The sequence below is a fragment of the Cervus canadensis genome, chromosome 28 (genome assembly GCF_019320065.1).
Source record: "Cervus canadensis isolate Bull #8, Minnesota chromosome 28, ASM1932006v1, whole genome shotgun sequence".
In the NCBI taxonomy this organism is placed as follows: domain Eukaryota; kingdom Metazoa; phylum Chordata; class Mammalia; order Artiodactyla; family Cervidae; genus Cervus; species Cervus canadensis.
Window position 1 is genome coordinate 31,145,479 of NC_057413.1, and position 25,209 is coordinate 31,170,687.

The window sequence follows — 25,209 nt, forward strand, 5'->3', positions numbered from 1 at the left end:
GAATTAATATATGTGCAACAGAAAAAGTGATTAACTCAACAACATTCAAATAGCAAAAGTGGATGAATAACTCTCCAAAAAATTGTCACTAACTCCTTTCCCACTAATAGGAAGGGGATCTTTACTTTCAGTAGCAGCCTTCACCTGGTTTTCTCAGGCCAAGTCTGGGGATGAAGTCATTTTCCCACCATATCCTATGGCAGCTTCACATCTCACAGACATATGCAGTGGCCTATTGAGTTTTCCCCAGTGGCTGTGACCCTGGCTCTTCATGTGTTGTTTTAGTTATTCCTGACCAGCACACTTGATTAGTCACCCTTCTATAACCTGTTCTAAAACTAAAAAGCAGATTAACAAGCAAACAGTTGCAGACTCACCATCCCTGCGATTAAGACTTGCAAAGCCAGGGCCATGGCTACTAGACAGCTCTGAGGAACTGGTGAAGGAAGCCCGGGGCAAGGAGGACGCCAGAGGAGCATCACAGTTATCTGGGGGGAAACACACCACATTCTGGTTAACACATTGATTGACGCATCTCTGTCTTCTTCCTGCCCTTTTACTTTCATCTCCTTCTCATTCCCCTCCCACTCTCCATCTTTTCATTCTTAATTCCCTTTCCTTTATCCAACAGGCTAGGAAAGTGCTAGAGCCTGTGGTAAACATTAGTCTTGATCAGAGGTTTATTAGTAAACCTTTAACATCTTGGTAGAATTTGTCACTTACCCATGGTGTATATTGTTCCTCCTGCCAATCAAGACACTTGGGTTAGATCTCTCGGTCATGAAGATCCCCTGGAGGAGGAAATGGCAACCCACTCCAGTATTCTGCCTGGCAAATGCCATGGACAGAGGAGTTACAATCCATGGAGTCATTAAAGAGTCAGATATGACTGAGCAACTAGACAACAAAAACACTGGTGTAAATACTTACACTGTGGGCAATTCAAGGCTATCAATGTGATGTCACTAATCTTGAAGTTGGAAAGAGAATGCATGTATTACATTATTATATGGCATTTTCACCACACAGATTCAAGGTACGTAAATAACCTCAAGAGATTAGATAACAGTAAGATGCCATAAAATAAAGCAGCAAACACCCTCTTCCAACAACACAAGAGAAGACTCTACACGTGGACATCGCCAGATGGTCAACACTAAAATCAGATTGATTATATTCTTTGCAGCCAAAGATGGAGAAGCTCTATACAGTTAGCAAAAAAAAAAAAAAAAAGACCAGGAGATGACTGTGGCTCAGATCATGAACCCCTTATTGCCAAATTCAGACTTTAATTGAAAAAAGTAGGGAAAACCACTAGACCATTCGGGTGTGACCTAAATCAAATCCCTTATGATTATACAGTGGAAGCAAGAAATAAATTTAAGGGGCTAGATCTGATAGAGTGCCTGACGAACTATGGACGGAGGTTCATGACATTGTACAGGAGACAGGGATCAAGACCATCCCCAAGAAAAAGAAATGCAAAAAAGCAAAATGCTGTCTGAGGAGGCCTTACAAATAGCTGTGAAAAAAATAGAAGTGAAAAGCAAAGGAGAAAAGGAAAGATATTCCCATTTGAATGCAGAGTTCCAAAGAATAGCAGGGAGAGATAAGAAAGCCTTCCTCAGCAATCAATGCAAAGAAATAGAGGAAAACAATAGAACAGGAAAGATTAGAGATCTCTTCAAGAAAATTAGAGATACCAAGGGAATATTTCAGGCAAAGATGGGCTCAATAAAAGACAGAAATTGTATGGACCTAAAAGAAGCAGAAGATATTAAGAAGAGGTGGCAAGAATACACAGAAGAACTGTACAAAAAAGATCTTCATGACCCAGATAATCATGATGGTGTGATCACGCACCTAGAGCCAGACATCCTGGAATGTGAAGTCAAGTGGGCCTTAGGAAGCATCACTATGAACAAAGCTAGTGGAGGTGATGGAATTCCAGTTGAGCTATTTCAAATCCTAAAAGATGATGCTGTGAAAGTGCTGCACTCAATATGTTAGCAAATTTGGAAAACTCATCAGAGGCCACAGGACTAGAAAAGGTCAGTTTTCATTCCAATACCAAAGAAAGGCAATGCCAAAGAATGCTCAAACCACCACACAATGGCACTCATCTCACACGCTAGTTAAGTAATGCTCAAAATTCTCTAAGCCAGGCTTCAGCAGTACATGAACCATGAACTTCCAGATGTTCAAGCTGGATTTAGAAAAGGCAGGGGAACCAGAGATGAAATTGCCAACATCCGCTGGATCATTGAAAAAGCAAGAGAGTTAAAAAAAAAAAAAAAAATCTATATCTGCTTTACTGACTATGCCAAAGCCTTTGACTGTGTGGATCACAATAAACTGGTAAATTCTGAAAGAGCTAGGAATACCAGACCACCTTGCCTCTTGAGAAATCTGTATGCAGGTCAAGAAGCAACAGTTAGAACTGGATATGGAACAGCAGACTGGTTCCAAATAGGAAAAGGAGTACATCAAGGCTATATATTGTCACTCTGCTTATTTAACTTATATGCAGAGTACATCATGAGAAACGCTGGGCTGGAAGAAGCACAAGCTGGAATCAAGATTGCCAGGAGAAATATCAATAACTTCAGATATGCAGGTGACACCACCCTCATGGCTTAAAGTGAGGAAGAACTAAAGAACCTCTTGATGAAAGTGCAAGAGGAGAGTGAAAAAGATGGCTTAAAACTCAACATTCAGAAAACTAAGATCACGGCATCTGGTCCCTTCACTTCATGCCAAATAGATGGGGAAACAATGGAAATAGTGACAGACTTTATTTTTGGGGGCTCCAACATCAGTGCAGATGGTGACTGCAGCCATGAAATTAAAAGATGCTTACTCATCACAAGGAAAGTTATGACGAACCTAGACAGCATATTAAAAAGCAGAGACATTACTTTGCCAACAAAGGTCCGTCTTGTTAAGGCTACGCTTTTTTCCAGTAGTCATGTATGGATGTGAGAGTTGGAGTATAATAAAGAAAGCTGAATGCTGAAGTATGGATGCTTTTGAACTTTTGAGTTGGAGAAGACTCTTGAGAGTCCCTTGGACTGCAAGGAGATCCACCCAGTCCATCCTAAAGGAGATTAGTCCTGGGTATTCACTGGAAGGACTGATGCTTAAGCTGAAACTCCAATACTTTGGCCACCTGATGTGAAGAGCTGACTCATTTGAAAAGACTCTGATGGTGGGAAAGATTGAGGGCGGGAGGAGAAGGGAATGACAGAGGGTGAGATTGTCGAATGGCATCACTGACTCAATGGACATGAGTCTGAGTAGGCTGCAGGAGTTGGTGATGGACAGGGAGGCCTGGCGTGCTGCAGTCCATGGGGCCACAAAGAGCTGGAGATGACTGAGTGACTGAACTGAAGTAAACTGAAGATGCCATAAAATAAAGTAGTATATGTCAAAATTTCAGAATGCATTACTTTGTTTTTATATGATTTACTTTATTATGCTAATTTATAAATTACTAAATTAATAAGTAATTTAATTTTATAATGATTGTATTTTCATACAAAATTCACTGAAAATTAATGATTAGGACTTCATAGCTGCTAAAAATTGGCTCCAGCACAATAGTCCTCAATGGGAAAATATTAAAAGTACTTCCTTGAAAGTCAGAAAGAACATCTTAACTACTGTTTCTATTGAACACTGCACTAAAAGTCCTATTAGGACATAAAAGAAAATTTAAAAAATAAAAGCACAAAATTGGCAGGAAAAAAGGAGCTGTTATCATTTCCAGATGTTATATAGGCTGAAATTCTGAAAGTCATGGGCTAGCTTCGTAGTTCCTTATACAAAAGCTGATTACATTTCTAAACTTATTCATAGTTAGAAAATAAATTAAATAGAATAGCAAATGGTAACAAAACATACAAAATACCTAAGAATGAATCTTACAGAGTTTGCAAGATGTTTATGGAGATTATGATAAAAATTGTACTGAAAGGCATTAAAGAATAACTACATAAGCTCAGACTACAATGATCGCAAATAGGAAGACAGTATTTCTAATGTATTGGTTTTCTCTAGTTTGAATTGAAGATTCATTAGAAGTTCAATCAAAAGCCCAGGAGGTTTCTTCATAGAACTTGAAACACTGAACCACACAGTTCAAGGGTTCTTAATAACGTGCAGTATAGATGTGATTTAGCAGGTCTGTTAAGATGAATAGAAAAAATTACATCTTTATTTTCACTAACCTCTAGCTAAATTTTAGCATATTCCTCAATCACAAATGTAGACAAAAGAGACTGTATTCACTAGTGCTATGCATTTGTTACCAACGTAAATTACAGATACCTAGAAATATTGTTTATGGTCCTCCTTACTTCAAAATAACAGCATTTATTAAAATCACCACTAGAAAAATAAATAAATAAAATCACCACTAGATCTTGTTATTTAATGCTCTAATAATTAAGAAGACAGAGTATAATTTCTAATATATTAATATCAGCATCTCAATATAACCATTTACTTTGTAACCAGATGCATACATTTTACACATTTCACAAGCATTGCTCTGAAAAGAGGTCACAGCTTCAGCAAAGTGCCAGAAGGACCCATGGCACAAATAAATCACCAGCCCTGGTTGGATGCATGAGACAAGTGCTTGGGCCTGGTGCACTGGGAAGACCCAGAGGGATCGGGTAGAGAGGGAGGTGGGAGGGGGGATCGGGATGGGGAATACATGTAAATCCATGGAAGTCAATGTATGACAAAAACCACTACAATATTGTAAGGTAATTAGCCTCCAACTAATAAAAAAAAAAAAAAAAAAAAAGAGCAAAGAATCTCCCATAGTGAGTGTGCGTATTATAGGTACAAGCTGTTGAGATATTCCTGGGAGATGATTATTACTGGGACATTTTTCAGAAAATTCCAGAAGATGGGGACCATCCACAATCCATAGTCAGCTGTGCTAATGCAAATCTTGACCTGACAGTTTCTCAAGGGTGACAGCCTGTTGTGGAGATGGAGCCTGCATCATTTCCCCCTTTAAATAAAGGGGTTCCTGGGGTCTAAGTAACCTCCTCAAGGTCACAAAGCTGTTTGAGGGCAAGTAAGGATTATTTCCATCAACTGCTTAACGTGGCAAGCCTGCTCCTTTCCCAGCTCCCACCTCACCCCAGCACAGCTTTCTTTCTAAGTCTGGCCAGATGCTCCCCACTTAGGCACATCTTTCTCATCTCACCATTTTGAGATCTCTCCTTACTGGATTGAAATTTGAGGACCAAGTGTGGATTCTGGAGCCAGATGGGGTGTGGGTTTGGCATTTACCAAGCTGCCTACTTTTGGGGTGTCGGTGGCCTTCCCTAAGCTTCAGTTATATCATCTGTACAATGAGGATGTTACACAACTGAATCACACAACTGGGAAAAAAGAAATCAAAGAATGACAGAGTTTCTATGAGGACTGAAGTATTTGTTTTTATTACTTTCTGTATGGTAACACAAGTCATCAAATAAACTTCTTCAAAATAGTCTATAAACATATTATCTCCATAGAGAGATACAGAAGGCAGCATTCAGAGTTCCAAGTCATATTTTCATTTTTTATTATTTCTTCAAAAGAAACCATAGTCTTTTTAAAAAAGAGTGAGATGTAATCACTTTTGTGATGCAATATTTGTTTTTGAGAAACAATTTTAAAAGTAATAGCTTTCTTTACAACCCTAATTGTTCCAATTCAGTTTCACACAGTCAAATCTGAGAATGCACATGATCAAAAAACATGACCACGTCCCACTACATGGAAGAGCAACTCTGTATATGCTTTCTGTGCATTCACTGTGTTTCTAAGTAAACTATATTCAAGCAACGCGAAGGCTCAGATGCCATCCAAAGTCTCCCTGACTATTGTTTTCTATCTGAAATGTCTATATTTTATACTATAATTCCTGAAGACAAAGTTGTAAAGACCCAATTTAACTTTTCTCTGGAATTATTAAAAAAATTTTTTGATTTCCACTGAATATCATTCTTATCAATATTCTGATAAATACTGTTTCTATCCCCCAATAAGCATGAATCCTGAAATGCTTCAAAGCTACAAGAATTATTCATAAACAATTGTTTTTAACAAATGAGATAGCAAAACAATTGATAAGTACAACCATTTACCACCTAGGCAGGAAAAAGAAGTGAGTACAAGTAATAAACTTATAAGAATTAACAAGTGAAAATAGATAATATTATAGTTAAATAGGCTAAAAGTAAGTTTATTTCTCTTTGTAATAACCACTCGTAACAATAACCACTTCGTAATAACCAGGCATACTCCCTCGAATGAAAAGGACAGTGTGGTGTGCTTAATCCACATAACTGGGGTTCCATTTTCATGCAGATTCTCAATCCATGTCTTCACTACTTTGGACTCCAGTTCTGAACTTAGCCAGCTATTCTGGGGGCACTGGCTAATTTCTAGCCCTCAGCTACACACACAGTGCAGAGGATTTGATGACCCCTTGGAATCTACAGGACGTTCTAAGCTTATAAGACTGGCATGCAGGACACTCTAGGGACCCTTAAATAATTTTCCAGCTTCAGTTCAGTTGCTACCACCCTCACTTTCTCCCAAAAATATGTGCTGCAGCAGGTCCCAGTGTGTTCATATCTGCAGCTACCCAATGTGGGTCTACCTTTGGCACCTCTCTGCATGCCATGAGCTTGCATAACTACACTAGATCCAGTTGTTTAATTTCATGACCCTCAATGCACACTCTGATAGGAAATAGGGTGGAGGACAGCAGAGGTGATTTCTAATTTCTTGCTTTTTCCAACAAGTTATGCATTCTAATAGTAGAGCATCCTTGGTGGCTTGCAAAGAACGTGCTTGCAATGCAGAAGACCTGGGTTCCATCTCTGGACCAGGAAGATCCTCTGGAGAAAGGAATGGTCACCCACTCCAGTATTCTTGCCTGGAGAATTCCACAGACAGAGGAGCATGGTGGACTACAGTTCATGGGGTCACAAAGAGTTAGACACAACTGAGCAACTAGCACTTCTGCTTTTCTAATAGTAGAACATATTTATATCTTTGCCAGAACAAAGTGAGAAAGGGAGCCTTAGACCATGTTCTTGGTTAATTCATTTAATTCACACATGCATATGTATTATGCCTAGCCATTAGCAGAGCCCAAAGATAAGCACTTTTATTTTTACTTCTTTGCTGTTCAGTCCCTCAGTTGTGCCTGACTCTGTGATCCCGTGGACTGCAGCATACCAGACTGCCCTGTCCTTCACCATCTCCCAGAGCTTGCTCAAACTCATGTCCATTGAGTCAATGATGCCATCCAACCATCTCATCCTCTGCCTCGCCCTTGTCCTCCTGCTTCCAACCTTTCCCAGCATCAGGGTCTTTTCTAATGAGTCAGCTCTTTGCTTCAGGTGGCCAAAGTATTGGAGATTCAGCTTCAGTATCGGTCCTTTAATTATAAATAAATAATCTTTCCCGCACTAATTTTGCATCATAATCATTTCATCAAGTCATAAACACTCCTTTCTTTAATGAAGACTCTTGCTTATCAGTTCAGTTCAGTTCAGTCGCTCAGTTGTGTCCAACTTCTTGCAACCCCATGGACTGCAGCATACCAGGCCTCGCTGTCCATCACCAACTCGTGAAGCCTACTCAAACTCATGTCCACTGAGTCAGTGATGCCATCTGACAGTCTCATCCTCTGTCATCCCCTTCTCCTTCTGCCCTCAATCTTTCCCAGCATCAGGGTCTTTTCAAATGAGTCAGCTCTTACATCAGGTTGCCAAAGTACTGGAGTTTCAGCTTCAGCATCAGTCCTTCCAATGAACACTCAGGACTGATCTTTAGGATTCCATAGACATCAAAAGGATAATAAACGAATAGTATGAGAAATTCTGTGGGCATAAATTTGATCATCTAGATGAAATGGACCAATTCCTTGAAAATATAGTTTATATCTAATAAAGAATTTGAAACAATAATTCAAATATTTTTTTAAAAATATATAATAATAACCTTCCAAAACAGAAAGCACCAAATCCAAATGGCTTCACTGGTGAATTCAGTGAAACATTTAAGGAAGAAATCATGCCACGTCTCCATAATCCCTTTTAGAAAATAAAAGCAGAGGGAATAATTTATGCCTTATTCCATGAGGCCAATATTACCACAATATAAAAAAAGTCACAGATACTACAAGAAAAAAAAACTTACAGACCAATATTTCTCATGAACACAGATACAAAATCCTCAACAAAATATTAGCAATCAAATCCAACAATGTACAAGAATAATTATATACTGCAAACAAGTGGAATTTGACCCAGGTATGCAGGGCTGGTTTAACATTCCAAAATCAATTTATATAATCCTTCATATCAATAAGCATAGATGCAGAAAAGCATCTGACAGAATCCAATACCTATCGATGGCAAAAACGCTTGGTAAACTAGGAGTAAAGGTGAACACACTCAACCTGATAAAGAATATATACGAAAAACTTACAGCTAACACTACACTTCTGGTGAAAACTTTGAAGTTTTCCCACTAAGATCAAGAAATAGGCAATGATTTTCCCTCTCACAACTCCTTATCCACATCCTACTGGAAGCTTATTTAATACAATTAAACAAGAAAAGGAAATTTAAAAAGTTACAGATTAGGAAGGAAAAAATCTGTTTTTGTTCATGGATGACAGGATCATCTCTATAAAAAAATCCAAAAGAATAGAAAAAAATAACTTCTGGAACTAAGACGTGGTTATAACAAAAACATAGGATACAGGTTAATATACAAAACCAATTGCATTTCTGTATATCACTCATCTATAAATGTAATTAAGGATCTGAAACACAATGCCATTTATATTCAGTTCAGTTCAGTTCAGTCACTCAGTTGTCTGACTCTTTGCCACCCCACGGACCAGATCACTCCAGGTCTCCCTGACCATCACTAACTCCTGGAGTTTACTCAAACTCATGTCCATTGAGTCAGTGATGCAATCCAGCCATCTCATCCTCTGTCATCCCCTTCTCCTCCTGCCCTCAATCTTCCCCAGCATCAGGGTCTTTTCCAGTGAGTCAGCTCTTTGCATCAGGTGGCCAAAGTACTGGAGTTTCAGATTCAACATCAGTGCTTCCAATGAACACCCAGGACTGATCTCCTTTAGGATGGACTGGGTGGATCTCCTTGCAGTCCAAGGGACTCTCAAGAGTCTTCTCCAACACCACAGGTCAAAAGCATCCATACTTCAGCACTCAGCTTTCTTTATACTCCAACTCTCACATCCATACATGACTACTGAAAAAACCGTAGCCTTGACTAGATTGACCTTTGTTGGCAAAGTAATGTCTCTGCTTTTTAATATGCTATCTAGGTTGGTCATAACTTTCCTTCCAATGAGTAAGCATCTTTTAATTTCATGGCTGCAGTCACCATCTGCAGTGATTTTGGAGCCCCCCAAAATAAAGTCTGTCACTGTTTCCATTGTTTCCCCTCTATTTGGCATGAAGTGAAGGGACCAGATGCCATGATCTTAGTTTTCTGAATGTTGAGTTTTAAGCCAACTTTTCCACTCTCCTCTTGCACTTTCATCAAGAGGCTTTTTAGTTCCTCTTCACTTTCTGCCATAAGGGTGGTGTCATCTGCATATCTGAGGTTGATATTTCTCCTGGCAATCTTGATTCCAGCTTGTGCTTCTTCCAGCCCAGTGTTTTTCATGATGTACTCTGCATATAAGTTAAATAAGCAGGGTGACAATATACAGCCTTGACATACTCCTTTTCCTATTTGGAACCAGTCTGTTGTTCCATACCCAGTTCTAACTGTTGCTTCCTGGCCTGCATACAGATTTCTCAAGAGGTGGGTCAGGTGGTCTGGTATTCCCATCTCTTTCAGAATTTTCCACAGTTTATTGTGATCCACACAGTCAAAGGCTTTGGCATAGTCAATAAAGCAGATGTAGATGTGTTTTGGAACTCTCTTGCTTTTTTGATGATTCAGCGGATGTTGGCAATTTCATCTCTGATTCCTCTAACTTTTCTAAATCCAGCCTGAACATCTGGAAGTTCATGGTTCATGTACTGCTGAAGCCTGGCTTAGAGAATTTTGAGCATTACTTAACTAGCGTGTGAGATGAGTGCAATTGTGAGGTAGTTTAAGCATTCTTTGGCATTGCCTTTCTTTGGGATTGGAATGAAGACTCACCTTTTCCAATCCTGTGGCCACTGCTGAGTTTTCCAAATTTGCTGGCATATTGAGTGCAGCACTTTCACAGTATCATCTTTCAGGATTTGAAATAGCTCAACTGAAATTCCATCACCTCCACTAGCTTTGTTCATAGTGATGCTTCCTAAGGCCCACTTGACTTCACATTCCAGGATATCTGACTCTAGGTGTGTGATCACACCATCGTGATTATCTGGGCCATGAAGATCTTTTTTGTACAGTTCTTCTGTGTATTCTTGCCACCTCTTCTTAATATCTTCTGCTTCTGTTAGGTCTGTACCATTTCTGTCCTTTATTGAGCCCATCTTTGCATGAAATGTTCCCTTGATAGCTCTGATTTTCTTGAAGAGATCTCTAGTTTTTTCCATCCTATTGTTTTCCTCTATTTCTTTGCCTTGATCACTGAGGAAGGCTTTCTTTTCTCTCCTTGCTATTCTTTGGAACTCTGCATTCAAATGGGAATATCTTTCCTTTTCTCCTTTGCTTTTCGCTTCCCTTCTTTTCACCGCTATTTGTAAGGCCTCCTCAGATGGCCATTTTGCTTTTTTGCATTTCTTTTTCTTGGGGATGGTCTTGATCCCTGTCTCCTGTACCATGTCACAAAACCCCATCCATAGTTCACCAGGCACTCTGTCTATCAGATCTAGTCCCTTAAATCTATTTCTCATTTCCACTGTATAATCAAAAGGCATTTGACTTAGGTCATACCTGAATGGTCTAGTGGTTTTCCCTACTGTCTTCAATTTAAGTCTGAATTTGGCAATAAGGAGTTGGAGTGGTGATTGGCAGAGAGGCAGAGAGGTGATACCCCATGACCAACGTAGGCAGCAGTGGCTAAGCTTTACTGGAGCAGCTGTGAAGAGATACCTCACGTCCAAGGTAAGAGAAACCCAAATAAGATGGCAGGCACTGAGAGAGGGCATCAGAGGGCAAACAGACTGAAATCACAATCTCAGAAAACTAGCCAATCTGATCACACAGACCACAGCCTTGTCTAACTCAATGAAACTAAGCCATGCCATGTAGGGCCACCCAAGACGGACACTTCATGGTGGAGAGGTCTGACAAAATGTGGTCCACTGGAGAAGGGAATGGCAAACCACTTCAGTATTCTTGGCTTAAGAACCCCATGAACAGTATGAAATGGCAAAAAGATAGGACACTGAATGATGAACTCCCCAGGTCATTAGGTGGCCAATATGCTACTGGAGATCAGTGGAGAACTAACTCCAGAAAGAATGAAGAGATGGAGCCAAAGCATAAACAACACCCAGTTGTGGATGTGACTGGTGATAGAAGCAAGGTCTGATGCTATAAAGAGCAATAATGCACAGGAACCTGGAATGTTAGGTATACGAATCAAGGCAAATTGGAAGTGATCAAACAGGAGACAGTAAGAGTGACCGTTGACATTTTAGGAATCAGTGAACCAAAATGGACTGGAATGGGTGAATATAACTCAGATGACCATTATATCTTCTACTGTGGGCAAGAATCCCTTAGAAGAAATGGAGTAGCCATCATAGTCAACAAAAGAGTCTGAAATGCAGTACTTGGAATGAATTCAAAACTGACAGAATGATCTCTGTTCATTTCCAAAGGCAAACCACTGCATATCATGGTAATCCAAGTCTATGCCCTGACCAGTAATGCTGAAGAAGCTGAAGTTGAATGCTTCTATGAAGATCTACAAGACCTTTTAGAACTAACACCCAAAAAAGATGTTCTTTTCATTACAGGGAACTGGAATGTAAAAGTAGGAAGTCAAGAAACACCTGGAGTTACAGGCAAATTTGGCCTTGGAGTACAGAATGAAGCAGGGCAAAGGCTAGTAGAATTTTGCCAAGAGAACACACTGGTCATAGAAAACACCCTCTTCCAACAACACAAGAGAAGACTCTACACATGGACATCACCAGATGTCAACACTGAAATCAGATTGATTATATTCTTTGCAGCCAAAGATGGAGAAGCTCTATACAGTCAGCAAAACAATACCAGGAAGTGACTGTGGCTCAGATCATGAACTCCTTGTTGCCATTTATATTAGCATCTAAAAGTAAAAATACTCAGGTATAAACTTATCAAAATATGTATTAGATCTATTTGAGGAAGGGCTTCCCTAGTGGCTCAGATGGTAAAAATCCACTTGCAATGCAGAAGACCTGGGTTCAATCCCTGGGTCATGAAGTCCCCTGGAGAAGAAAATAGCTACCCACTCTGGTATTCTTGCCTGCAGAATTCCATGGACAGAGTAGCCTGGTTGGCTATAGTCCATGAGGTCACAAATGACTCATGTCATTTGTCACACTTGACTGAGTGACTAAAACAACAACACAATTTGACAAAAACTATAAGATTCTGATGAATGAAATCAAAGAAAAGCTAAATATCAATAAATGAAGAGATGCTCAATGTTCATGGACAATAATACTCAATATTGTCAAGATTTCAATTTTTTTCAATTTGATCATAGAGTCAAGGCAATCTCAGTCAAAATTCTAGCAAATTATTTTGTGGATATCACCAAATCTATTCTAAACTTTGTGTGATGAGGCAAAAGACACAGAATAGTAAACACAATATTAAAGAAGAACATGAAGAAGTTGTATGAATGACACTACCTGATTTTAAGACTTACCGTCAAGTTACAGCAGTCAAGACAGGATATTGGCAAAAGAACTGACAAACAGAAACAGAATAGAGAGCCCAGAAGTAGATCTAGAGAAAGACAATCAATGGACCTTTGCCAAAGGAGCAAAGGCAGCACAACAGAGTAAAGATAGTCTTTTCAACAAATGATACTGGAACAAATGGACTTCCGTAAGCAAAAACATGAATCCAGACACAGACTTTTCACCTCTAAAAAATTAATTCAAAAGAGATCACAGATATAACTGTAAAGCACAAAGCTATAAAACTCCTTGAAGGTAACATAGGAGAAAATCTAGATGAAAGTGTGTTCTGCAAAGATTTTGCAAATACAAAGGCACAATCCATGAAAAAAATTGATAAAATGGACTTTATTAAAATTAACAATGCCTGCTCTGCAGAAGATACTGTCAACAGAAATAAAACACAAGCCAAAAGATGGGAGAAAATATTTGCAAAAGATACATCTGACAAAGGACTGTTATCCAAATTATGCAAAGAACTCAAACTCAACAATAAGAAAACAAACAAATCCATCTAAAATGGTCCAAAGGTGACTTTAACAGACATTTCACCAAAGAAGACACACAGATGACAAAGAAGCATATGAAAAGATGCTCCATGTTATATGTCTTCAGAGAAATGCAAATTAAAACAACAATAAGATACCACTGCACTCCTATGAAAATGGTCAGAATGTGGAACACTAATGACACCAAATGCTGGTGAGGATGTAGAGAAATAGATACTCTCATTTATTGCTGGGGGGACGCAAAATGGGCAGCCTTTTTGGAAGACCATGTGGCCAAGTTTTTACAATACTCAACATATTCCTACCATGCAATGTAAAACCTCCCCCTTGGTATTTACTCAAAATCATTGAACAGTCATGTCTTCACTAAAACATGCACAAAAATGTTTGTAGCAGCTTTAGCTGTTCAGCTCTAACACTTGGAAGTAACCAAGACATCGATTAGTAGGGAATGAATAAACATACTGTAGTACATCCATACAGTGAAATATCAGTAACAAAAAGAAATAATCCATCAACGCATGAAAGGACACAGGAGAAACTTAAATGCATATTACTAAGCGAAAGAAACCAGTCTTAAAAGCATGAGAAATGTAAGAGTTTAGCTATATGATATCCTAGAAAAACCAACAGTATGGAGCAACTAAAATGATGAGTGGTTGCCAGTGTTTAGATGGGAAGAGAAATGAATAGGAGCATGAGGGATTTTTTTTTTAGAGCAGTAAAACTATTCTGTACAATAAGGTAACACTGGATACATGAAATTATACATTTGTTCCACAGAATGTACAACAATAAGAATAAACCATAAAGTATGGACTTGGGGAGATTATCACATGTTAGTGTAGGTCCATCAATTATAAAAAAAATGTACCACTCTGAGAAGGACGCCGATAACAGAGGGGCTAAGCATGTGTGAGGGAAGGGGCTATTGGGGAAAAATCCATACTTTCTCTTCAATTTTACATAAGCCTAAATTTGCTCTAAAAAATAAAGCTTGTTTTTTTTTTTTTTTTTTTTTTTTTAAAGGACAGGGGAGCTTTCCCTTTATCAAGAACCCGGAGACTTCACTTAAAAATAAAAGTTACGATTGACCTATCTGGCCCACCCTCTCCTCCCGCAAGTCTGTTATCCGTTTCTGTCGCCACTGCGGCTCTGCGGTCCATTAGCGCCATCCCTCTAGATTCCTATATATGCACTGATATATGATATTTGTCTTTCTCTTTCTGACTTACTTCAGTCTGTATAACAGGCTCCAGGTTCATCCACCTCATTAGCACTGAGTCAAATGTGTTCCTTTTTATGGCTAATATTCCATCGTGTGCATACACCGCAGCTTCCTTATCCATTCATCCATCAAGTGGGTGGGCGATTGAAGAGGGAGAAAACATATTTATATCTATGGCTGATTCATGTTACTATATAGCAAAATGTCAACACTATTGTAAAGCAATTATCCTCCAATTAAAAATAAATTAAAAATAAAGACTATATTCAAATAACTCACTGAGAAAAGAGATACCATTTCCACTGCGTTTTTTGTTTCTGTGTTATATATCCAGGAGCCTTTTTATAAAACTTAGTTCTTGCTCTTAGCCTGGCAACTGAAAGAATCCAATATATCCCTCCATGGTTTTAAAATTATGCAAGATGGTGTGACTCTGTCAACCTTCAGATGAATCAAATACCTGGAGAGAGAATGGTTCCAGTTTTCATGGACTGTCCTCTTCAGCATCCTAAGCAGCCAAAGATTTAAACCTGCTTGAAAGGTCAGTTTTAATTATCTCAATAATTATTCACCCATGGCCACTGAAAAACTGTATTCGACAAAAAGAACAGATTCCCAATGATGGAAGTGGTTCTAAAATTACAACTGGTTCCAGTTTAATGAATCAACCTGTTCCTCATACAGGATCAGCAATTAAAAAAAAAAATATATATATATATATATATATATATCTTTATTTCTTCAGCTTCTATCACAATGCCTGGTACATGGTAGGCATTTGATAAATGTTTGCTGAATTAAATTGATCATGTCTGAGAGAACTTTCTTAAATCTCCATATCTAAGTTATATTTCAATCCTGACATATATTGAGCTTCAAACATTGAAACAGCCAAGCTCATCCTAACAGAAAATTCATGCAGCCTTAATGTCCATGGAGGTGGGGTAGGTGTGTGACAGTGGGGCCCAGGAAAATATAGACAGAGAAGTGAGATCTAACTAATAGGAAGGCACTGCCAGCAGAGCATTTATTTTAAAAGACATTCTTGTTCCTGCTTAAATAGGGCATGTCAGTAAAATTTAACAGTCCACCACACTCAGATATTTTTCAGAAAGAATTCACAAATGGAAAGATTAGAACATATCTGCATTAGAAGTCACATCTCTAGATTTATCAAGATTGTAAAATGCTGTGCAATAAAATTCAGGGGAGAAACAGACATAATAGTTTTTCAGACCCTGAAAGTGCCCAAGGGATAATTCCCCACTTCTGCCCCTGAGATTCTGATTTGTGAGAGGATTTCATTGAGTTCCACCAAAACAGAGTATTTGAGTCACAATTTATGATACTTGTGTACTTAAGGCAAATACACTCTGTTCTTCACAGAAGGGAATGTGCACTGCTTGGGGGCTGAAGCTGGGAAATCTCTGCAGTGGATGAAAACCTCAATGGTTCCTGAAAAGACCATCAATGTGACCACCAGTATGATACGGCAGTGTTCATATGAGTAGCCCTGGCACCTGTATTGTGTTTTGGGGTTATTAAACTAGAATTGGAGACCTGGGCAGTGTAAAGACACACATTCAGAAATCTGACACCTTATCAAGATTCTGTCTAGAAGGATGCACTTGGGAAACTCAGCTGTCAATTCACATTAGTAATGATATTACATTAAATGTGTAGTTTTAAAAGATGTTAACTATCCATAGCTCATTAACTAGAGAACTTCCTTGCTTGCATAGAAACCTGAAATGTCCACTTAAGGAGCAAAGTCTCATATTTCACAAACTTTATTCAAATTATTGAAATAGTCACAGAGCAATAAAATATGCAATTTTGAAGTGATGTCAGTATCATGGAGAAGGAAATGGCAATCCACTACAGTATTCTTGACTAGAAAATCCCTGGACAGAGGAGCCTGGAAGGCTACAGTCCACGGGGTTGCCAAAGAGTCAAACATGACTTAGCAGCTAAACAAGAACAGTATCATGGCACTGATACGGAATCATTCCTTTTTTAATTTTCTCCTCTCTCCTTTGATTTACAATGAATAGGACATCCATAACCAGAGTGGGGGTGTACCTTTGCACAGCATGCATGGACAGCCAAGAGCTCATCCATCTGTGCCCCTAAAGAGGGTGGCCCGGACTGTGGAGTAGGCAGCTGAGTGAGGGAAGCAGCAGAGGAGCTAGGGCAGGAGGTGGAGACAGTAGGAAAGGAGGGGGATCTTCTGGCACAGAGCAAGCACAGCCTTCCTGCTGGAAGAGATGGAGGGTGAAGGCAGTAAGTGGGAGTCTGCCCGGCCACATGTATCCCAGCTGGAGGGACCAGTTGCTCTCTGTAAGGAAAGACTCCAGTGAATGCAGAAAGAAAGCTTAGTGAATAGACAACTGAAGGAAAGTTTCTCTGGCTGTCTGCCCTTGGAGGCAAGAGGATCACCCAAGGGCATCTGGGGCTCCCCTCAAATTGAGGCTATCTCTACCAGAACACGGGCATTCACAAAGCCCTGTGCTAACTATTCACATCTCTCTCACTCTCCATTTGCCACCATGTTTTGCTTTTGTTGTTGCTGTTTTTTTTTTTTTTTTAAACTGTGTGAATTCCTAATCTTAGAAGCTGCTGGTTAACTTTGGTGGCTGTTGTTAAGTCACCCACTTGTGTCTGACTCTTGGTGACCCCAGGGACTGCAGCACGCCAGGCTCCTCCACCCTCCACTACCTCTCAGAGTTTGCTCAGATTCATGTCCATTGAGTCTGTGATGCTATTTAACCATTCTTTTGCCTTCAATCTTTCCCAGGATCAGGGTCTTTTCCAAAGAATCAGCTCTTTGCCTCAGGTGGCCAAAGTGCTGGAGCTTCAGCTTCGGCATCAGTCCTTCCAGTGACTACTCAGAGTTGATTTCCTTTGGAATTGACTAGTTTGATCTCCCTGTTGTCCAAGAGACTCTCAAGAGTCTTCTCCAGCACCACAATTCGAAAGCATCAACTCTTCAGCACTCAGCCTTCTTTATGATCCAACTCTCACATCTGTACATAATTACTGGAAAACCAAAGTTTGGGCTATATGGATCTTTGTCAGCAAAGTGATGACTCTGACTTTTAATACACTGTCTAGGTTTGTCATACCTTTCCTTCCGAGGAGCAAGTGTCTTTTAATTTCATGGCTGCAGTCACTGTCCACAGTGATTTTGGAGCCCAAGAAAACAAAATCTATCACTTCTTCCACTTTTTCCCCTTCTATTTGCCATGAAGTGATAGGACAGGATTCCATGATCTTAGTGTTTTGAATGTTGAGTTTCAAGCCAGGTTTTTCACTCTCCTCTTTCATCCTCATCAAGAGGCTCTTCAGTTCCTCTTCACTTTCTGCCATTAGAGTAGGATCATCTGCATATCTGAGGTTGTTGCTATTTTTCCCAGCAAACTCCCTTTTGTTGTTGTTTTCTTAACTCTGTGAATTCCCAACCTTAGAAACTGCTGGTTAACTTTGGTTGTGATTCATCCAACCCAACATTTCACATGATGTATTCTGAATAGAAGTTAAATAAGGAGGCTGACAATATACAGCCTTGTCGTACTCCTTTCCCAATTTTGAATCACTCTGTTGTTCCGGGTCCAGTTCTAACTGTTGCTTCTTGACCTGCATACAGGTTTCCCACGAGACAGATAAGGTGGTGTAGTACTCCCATTTAAGTATCTTCCAGTTTGTTGTGATCTACACAGTCAAAGGCTTTACTGTAGTCAATAAAGCAGAAATAGATGTTTTTCTGGAATTTTCTTGCTTTCTCCACAATCCAACAAATGTTGGCAACTTGATCTCTGGTCCCTCTGCCTCTTCCAGACTCAAGCTTGTACACCTGGAAGTTCTCAGTTCAAGAACTGCTGGAGCCTAGCTTGAAGTATTTTAAGCATAACCTTACTAGCATGTGAAATGAGAGCAACTGTGAGGTAGTTTGAATATTCTGTGGCATTGCCTTCTTTGGGATTAGAATGAAAACTGACCTTTTCCAGTCCTGTGGCCACTGCTGAGTTTTCCAAATTTGCTGGCATATTGAGTGCAGGACTTTCAGAGCATCATCTCTGGTTAAGATACACCAAAAATTTGTGCCATACCGCCTCCTTCTGGAAAACAAAAGGAAATCTCCTAACAATACAGAACAGACTCTTGAACTCTGTGGGAGAAGGTGAGGGTGGGATGTTTCAAAAGAACAGCAGGTATACTATCTATGGTGAAACAGATCACCAGCCCAGGTGGGATGCATGAGACAAGTGCTCGGGCCTGGTGCACTGGGAAGACCCAGAGGAATCGGGTGGAGAGGGAGGTGGGAGGGGGGGTCGGGATGGGGAATACGAGTAAATCTATGGCTGATTCATATCAGTGTATGACAAAACCCACTGAAATGTTGTGAAGTAATTAGCCTCCAACTAATTTAAAAAATAAAATAAAATAAAAAATTTAAAAAAAAAAGTGTTCCCTTTTTAAATTAGGGCATCATGATAATACAATATCACAAAAGAGGAAATGACAATTTTCCAGCAACCAAACCCAAAGGTATGGAATATCGTGATCTAACTTGTAAAGAATTTTAAATAGCTGCTATGATGTAATTCAATGAACTACAAGAAAACTCATAAAGGCAATTCAGTGATATCAGAAGTAAAAATAGCAAGCAGAAGGAATACTTTACCAAAGAGACTAAATTTCTAAAAAGGAATCAGATTTCTAGAGCTGAGGAACTCAATAAATAAGATAAAGAGTGCATTACAATGCATTAGAAATAGAGCAGATCAGAGAGAATTAGCAAGCTTAAAGATAGAAACATAGAAATAATTCAGGTGGGAGAGGAAAGAGAACTATGGATTTTAAAGTGTACCCTGAGAACCATCTCATTCCACTGGAAAGGCCAACATAAGAATAATGTTTATCCCAGAAAGAGAAGAAAGGGGAGAAAAAGCAGAGTTTACTTAAAGAAACAATAGTTGAGAAATTCCCAAACCTAGGGTACAGCTCAGTATACAAATCCAGGAAGCTATCAGAATATCTTATTATCTCACCACAAAAAGTCCTCGTCCAATACATACTTTAATGAAGCTGTCAAAAGTAAAAACTCAATCATAAATAAACAATTTTCAAGGCATCCAGGAAAAAAAAAAGACATATTAAAACCTTCCATCCAAGATACCCTATCCAGTAAGGTTATTCTTCAGAATGAAAAAATAAAGCCTTTCCCAGACAAAGTAAAGCTGATAGAATTCACCACCCCAGTAGTCCTGCCTTACAAGGAATGGTGAAAGGAACTCTTCAAGCTGAAACAAAAAGATCCAAGTATACAAAACTTTGATTAAGATAAGAAATAGAATGCTGCAAATTATTTTAGAATAGTATGTTAAACTCTTAACTATAAGTGTTAAAGGAGAAGAGCATTAAAAATAATTCCTTTGTGGCTGAGGTAGTAAAGAATCCGCCTACAATGTAGGAGAACCGGGTTCAATCCATGGGTTGAGATTGGAGAACGAAATGGCAACCAACTCCCAAGATTCTTGCCTGGAGAATCCCATGGACAGAGGAGCCTGGCAGGCTACAGTCCATGAGGTCACAAAGAGTTGAACATGACCAAGAGACTAACACTTTCACTTTTTCATAGATGCTACAACTTGGCAATGAAATTATAGCATAGGAAGAGATAACATCTGTCAAGGATATTACAGGAAAAGAAAGTTAAATAATTAAATTATTATCTCTGACGAACATAGATGTAAAACTTCTCAACCAAATGTTAGCAAAACAAATTCAAATACACATTAAAATAATTAAATTAAAAAATCACTCCCTCAGAGAATCTTCCATTGGCAGGGTATAAGAAGGACCCCATCAAAAAGGGAGGACCCTGGTTCTTCTCAAGGGTCAGTCACCCTCTCATTTCCCTTTTAATAAATTTCCTTTTCTTGCCTGACCAGAAAAAAAGAAGTTTTTGGCAAAATATATGCACCCTTATGTTTATCACAGCATTACTCACAATAACCAAGATATGGAGACAACCCAAAAGACCATCAATGGAAGAACAGATAAAGTGGTATTCACACACAATGGAATGCTACTCAGCCATGAGAAGGGGAGATAGCCTTCTATTTGCTACAACAGAATGCTAACGTGCTTCCTGCTTAGTAGCTCAGCTGCTAAAGAATCCACCTGCAATGCAGGAGACCGGTTCAATTCCTGGGTCAGGAAGATTCCCTGGAGATGTGAATGTCTACCCACTCCAGTATTCTGGCCTGGAGAATTCCATGGACTGTATAGTCCATGGGGTCACAAAGAGTCAGACACAACTGAATGACTTTCACTTCCAGTGCTTAGAGAGGGGATTCCCTGGTGGCTCAGATGGTAAAGAATCTGCCTGCAGCGCAAGAGACCTGGGCCCAATTCCTGGGTTGGGAAGATTCCCTGGAGAAGGGAATGGCTACTCACTCCAGTATTCTTACCTGGAGAATTCCATGGATAGAGGAGCCTGGCAGGCTACAGTCCATGGGGTCACAAACAGTAGGACACAACTAAGTGACTAACACTTTCACTTTTTTCAATGCTAAGAGAGAAAGTCAGAGAGAAAGACAAGTACTGTATGATGTCATTATACGTGGAATCTAAAAAAGTGAAATCTGTAAAAAAAAATAAATAAAATGGTTACTAGGGTATGGGCAGAGATAACAGTGAAGGTGTTTAAGGGTACAAATAGTATCAATGCACGAATAAACCATAGAGGTCTAATTAACAGTATAATGAATATAGATCATAGTGTCGTAGTACAATTATCAGTTCAGTTTAGTTCAGTCACTCAGTCGTGTCTGACTCTTTATGACCCCATGGACTGCAGCACGCCAGGCTTCCCTGTCCATCACCAACTTCCAGAGTTTACTCAAACTCATGTCCATTGAGTAAGTGATGGCATCCAACCATCTCATCCTCTGTCATCCCCTTCTCCTCCTGCCTTCAATCTTTCCCAGCATCCAATGAGTCAGTTCTTCACATCAGGTGGCCAAAGTATTGAAGTTTAGTTTCAGCTTCAGCATCAGTCCTTCCAATGAATATTCAGGACTGATTTCCTTTAGGATGGACTGGTTGGATCTCCTTGCAGTCCAAGGGACTCTCAATAGTCTTCTCCAACACCACAGTTCAAAGGTATCAATTCTTCGGCACTCAGCTTTCTTTATGGTTCAACTTTCACATACTGGAAAAATCATAGCCTTGACTAGATAGACTTTTGTTGGCAAAGTAATGTCTCTGCTTTTTAATATGCTGTCTAGGTTGATCATAGCTTTTCTTCCAAGGAGTAAGCATCTTTTAATTTCATGGCTGCAGTCACCATCTGCAGTGATTTTGGAGCCCAAGAAAATAAAGACCTTAGACGTTCATTTATGTTTATAGGAATGTTTCTTCTAAAAATGCCATGTGACTTTAAAAACTTACAATATTTAACAAAAATATAATACCTGGTACTATAATACTTGATTCATAAATAACCATTGTTACATTTTTAGGACAAGACTTAGATTACACAAGAAACTTTTTTACACTCTATTTGGTAATTTGGGCATTTTCATTGGAAAAAATTAAAATAAAATAACTAACATATTCCAAAGTAAAGATTTACTGCTTTGTTGTAGAATGAGAAAACAGAATATATATCATTGCAAAGAAATGTGTATCTGGTGCTTTAAATAATCAACTGGGACTTTCAGAAAGCTTGTCCGACTACAGATAAAAGTCTATTCACACGCTGTCTTACAATCTGGATACACTTTCCTTTTGTTCCTCCCGCCCGCTCCTTCTTCCTTGTCTTCCTCCTTTCCTCTCTTCTTTCTTTTCTCCATGAGATTTAATAGGCGACAGTTGACAAAATGATGTCCATAGCTAATGGCAGGAATACAATCAATTCATTCAAAGTACAAGTATTTGTTATTGACCCTTCCACAAAATGCTGTTTTTCTCATTTTATTGGAGAGAAGAAAAAGCAAGATAGTAATTTCTTTGTAGAGTTCCAAGAATGTGTACAAATGGCATAGGAGAAAAAGAAAAATTTGCTATTATGAATTTGGATTCAAATGATACTTAAAGTTTTAATACAACTAATTCCTGGTAAATGTTTTCTTGTTTAATTCACTGAGGTACACTATTATTATAATATAGCACTACTGTTTAATGCAATGTTTACCTAAAAATATTTAAATATTAATAGTAATAATTAATAGTTATTTAGTAATAACTAATAATTAATAGTTCATTAAAAACTTGGATCTCTGCCCAAAAAAGTCCATAAAACAATCATTTTGTTTAATTGTTCATGTTTATTCAAAAGTATAAGGCACTGTTGCTATGAGAGTGAAAAATCCAATAATTTTAGGAATTGTGTATGTGTGTGTGCATGTCCATGAGCACATATGTTTAAGTAAAAACAAAATTAGATTACTATTGAATAAAGAAGTGCATTCTCATATCTCATTAGATTCATGTATAAAGATAAAATACCTATTTGGTATTATTTTCACAAGGTACAGTAAACATTTCTTTAAAACTGTGCCTAAAGAGTGTGTTTTTTACCAACCTTCCAAACTGTGCTGGTGTGTGGCACTCATGTCAGCTTGAAGGTAAAACGTTTTAATTCAGCAGCAAGTAGGAATTAGAGACTCACAGGGTTTGCTGAATTATACCAGATACGAAAATGGCCTTTTCTTTCATAAACCTGACTATAGGTTATATATAAGACTACATATAAACATTATATAAGACTATAGCACTTAAAATTAGTTTATAAAAAATGTCTTTTATAAATCTGTTAACCTCAGGGAACTCCAGATTTTTACAGAAAATGCATAATAAGATCCAAATTCATTCTATTTAAAATCTGAGAAATAGCTAAATATTTTAATCACTCACAGAAAAATGCTTCAATTAGTTTTCAGCAATAATAACTGGTGATTGTTTCTAAGTATACTAGTATGATGGTAAAGGTGTGAATTAAATTGTGTCACCCAAATCCTCCCGAGGTGCTACTCATCAACCTTTATGGTTTTCATGGGTAAGCTCCCACAAGCCAACAGAGGTCCAGAAAACAACTAAGTTGGGTAAAACAAACAAACAAACAGAAACCCCACATGCTTAAATAAGCTCTTTCACTCATTCTAAAATACAAACACCCCTTTTTAAACTATGAATACTCTTGCTAGCAGATGAAAGGAAGAATTTTTTTTTCATTAAAAACATGCAACCATATTAAAACATGAAATAGGAAACATGACATTTGTCTAAAGAGTTAAATCAGTTTCATGATTTTGAAAAGCACAGAAAATATCACATCTAATTTACTTCTACTGATCCATCCTTCTATTTATAACACAATTTTAATATCAATTTTTACAGTTAAATTTGACCTATTTCTCCAAGAATATTAGCAAGAATTTAGACTCCCTCTTTATCGTCTCTGCTCATGTTTTATGATGGTTTAAACAATAGTTTCTAGTTAAAAAGTTATTTTCCTCACAACTCATATTTAGTTCTATATTTCTTTCTGCTTCTGGTATTAATGCTTTGCTGAGGTCAAACTAGCTCTCATTCTTTTATAGAAAATCAGTTTATATCATTATTGTTAGTGGTTTAAAATGTGACCATGTTTCTAGGTGTGTGTATGTGTCTGTGTGTGTGTGCGCGCTTCTGTTTTAATTATATTTTCCATTCATCTAACTCAGCATAATATGAGCTTTTATAATTGAGACACATTATTCTTTACAGTTTTAAGAAATTTTATTTTTTGCTACTAATTTTTAAATTATTGAACCTGATTTACTGTTAAGTAAAAATATAAATATTCCATAAGTAATTGAAAAGTCTACAGACTTTTCATGTAGAATTATTTACACCTTGTCCCTTAACTTGGCTTTCCTATTTTCCATCTCTTTATCTGGCTGTAGTTTACACTGGTTATTTGTCTCAAATTTGTCTTCTAATTTGCTGAGTCTCTCTTTACTAGGGTGTAAGCTGCTGTTTCAGCATCTACTAAATTTTTTATTTCGGTGATGCTGCTTTTCATTTCTCTATACTGCTCTTTTCCAGTTCTACTTGATCATTTTGATAGTCTCTTATTTTTTCCATTCTTTTAATCTTTTATTTCTTTATACATACAAAACATTTTGTATCCTAAATCTATTTCAATGTCTACATTTACTTTGGTTTGATTTAGTAGCCTGTTATTTCTGCTGATTTTTACTCATGGTGACTTGTTTCCTCATGCATTTGATGTTTTCATTTTTATTGTGAGCATATGTTTCCTGGAAATGGATCTGTAAGCCTACATGACTGCATTCAACAGAAAGACATGAAGAAAAAGTGCCATAAGTAGAGGGAGGGGAAAGTGAAAGTCCTGATGTAAGAACGCCAGGGTAGGTAGGGGGTTGTAGCTTAGGGTCAGTTAACAGAGGGATTGGGAGCAATAAGTGAAGAGAAGTCACCTTTCAAGGAAAAACTGAGTGAATGAGTGTGTGATATGAGGGAAGCCTTGAAAAGCCCTACCAGAAACGCA

The 25,209-nt window shown here is 38.3% G+C and overlaps 1 protein-coding gene across 1 annotated transcript in view; it reads right to left on the reverse strand.

Moving 5' to 3' along the window:
- Positions 1-25,209, reverse strand: part of LOC122430107 (contactin-associated protein-like 3) — a 191,998-nt gene that overhangs the window by 152,451 nt on the left and 14,338 nt on the right. The window contains exon 2 of the mRNA XM_043450906.1: positions 378-488. Coding sequence (XP_043306841.1) covers positions 378-488 — 111 coding nt within the window. The remainder of the gene's footprint in view (positions 1-377; positions 489-25,209) is intronic.